We start from the raw sequence: 1,841 nt of genomic DNA, 5'->3' as shown, positions 1-1,841 counted from the left end.
GGAATGAATGGAAGTTCCAGTAAAGGAATATGTTTTTCTTCTTTTTATTTTTTTATTTTTTTGAGACGGAGTCTTGCTCTGTTGCCAGGCTGGAGTCCAGTGGTGCCATCTCGGCTCACTGCAAGCTCCACCTCCCAGGTCTCAGTCTCTCAAGTAGCTGGGACTACAGGCATGTGCCACCACGCCCGACTAGTTTTTATATTTTTAGTAGAGTTGGGGTTTCGCCATTTTGGCCAGGCTGGTCTCCATCTCTTAACCTCGTGATCCACGTGCCTCAGCCTCCCAAAGTGCTGGGATTATAGGTGTGAGCCACCACGCCCGGCCATTTTCTTCTTTTCTTGAGAGATAGGGTCTGGCTCTGTCACCCAGGCTGGAGTGCAGGGGTGTCATCATAGCTTGCTGCAACCTTGAACTCCTGGGCTCAAGCCATCCTCCCCCATCAGCCTCCAAAGTGCTGGGATTACAGATGTGAGCCACCACGCCAGCCTGGTGCATTTTCGTTTGGGGGCGGGGGGCCACACAGAGAAATAGTGAAGGGTATAGTTTTTAGAACCAGCCCACCTATGGCTTCAAGTCTCCGGATCTACCGTTTCAACAGCTTTGCCTTCAGCAAGCCCTGCACGTCAATATTCTCAATGACTATGCTCAAGGTGCTTCAAAAGGGGGTTGAAAAAATAGTACCGTTCTCACTAGGTTGATGAGGGTATTAAATTATAGGAGGCACAGAGTGGGAACAGAACCAAAGCCAGCTTTACCATTTATCAAGAGTAGCCCCTTGGGCAAATCCAGGTATGGTGAAGGCTGAGAACTTTTCTTCATGTAGTAACTGACCTCTCCCTGTCACATCTCACCCCAGGCACAGCCTCCATGCAGAGAGCCAATCACTCCACAGTGACCCAATTCATCCTCGTGGGCTTCTCCGCCTTCCCCGACCTCCAGCTGATGCTCTTCCTGCTGTTCCTGCTGATGTACCTGTTCACGCTGCTGGGCAACCTGCTCATCATGGCCACCGTCTGGAGCCAGCGCAGCCTCCACACGCCCATGTACCTCTTCCTGTGCGCCCTCTCCGTCTCCGAGATCCTCTACACCGTGGCCATCATCCCGCGCATGCTGGCCGACCTGCTGTCCACGCAGCGCTCCATCGCCTTCCTGGCCTGTGCCAGTCAGATGTTCTTCTCCTTCAGCTTCGGCTTCACCCACTCCTTCCTGCTCACCGTCATGGGCTACGACCGCTACGTGGCCATCTGCCGCCCCCTGCGCTACAACGTGCTCATGAGCCCGCGGGGCGGCGCCTGCCTGGTGGGCTGCTCCTGGGCTGGTGGCTCAGTCATGGGGCTGGTGGTGACCACGGCCATTTTCCACCTCACCTTCTGTGGACCCAGTGAGATCCACCATTTTGCTTGCCATGTGCCACCTCTGTTGAAGTTGGCCTGTGGAAATAATGTACCTGCTGTGGCCCTGGGCGTGGGCTTGGTGTGTATCACGGCCCTGCTGGGCTGTTTTCTCCTCATCCTCCTCTCCTACGCCTTCATCGTGGCCGCCATCTTGAAGATCCCTTCTGCTGAAGGCCGGAACAAGGCCTTCTCCACCTGTGCCTCTCACGTCACTGTGGTGGTCGTGCACTATGGCTTTGCCTCTGTCATTTACCTGAAGCCCAAAGGTCCCCAGTCTCTGGAAGGTGACACCTTGATGGGCATCACCTACACGGTCCTCACGCCCTTCCTCAGCCCCATCATTTTCAGCCTCAGGAACAAGGAGCTGAAGGTCGCCATGAAGACCTTCTTCAGTAAACTCTACCCAGAAAAAAATGTAACGATCTAGGAGAAATTCACTGGGCAGAA

The 1,841-nt window shown here is 54.4% G+C and overlaps 1 protein-coding gene across 1 annotated transcript; it reads left to right on the top strand.

Annotated features, from left to right (window-relative positions):
* The first annotated feature begins 749 nt into the window (after positions 1-749).
* LOC105494394 (olfactory receptor 10H1) lies at positions 750-1,841 on the top strand. Its single transcript, XM_011762808.2, has one exon. It carries the CDS (start codon positions 868-870, stop codon positions 1,819-1,821), a length of 954 nt encoding a protein of 317 aa, XP_011761110.2. The 5' UTR covers positions 750-867; the 3' UTR covers positions 1,822-1,841.

This window comes from Macaca nemestrina, chromosome 20, assembly GCF_043159975.1.
Source record: "Macaca nemestrina isolate mMacNem1 chromosome 20, mMacNem.hap1, whole genome shotgun sequence".
In the NCBI taxonomy this organism is placed as follows: domain Eukaryota; kingdom Metazoa; phylum Chordata; class Mammalia; order Primates; family Cercopithecidae; genus Macaca; species Macaca nemestrina.
The sequence above is the reverse complement of the archived record's forward strand: the minus strand, read 5'-3'. Positions and strand labels throughout refer to the sequence as shown.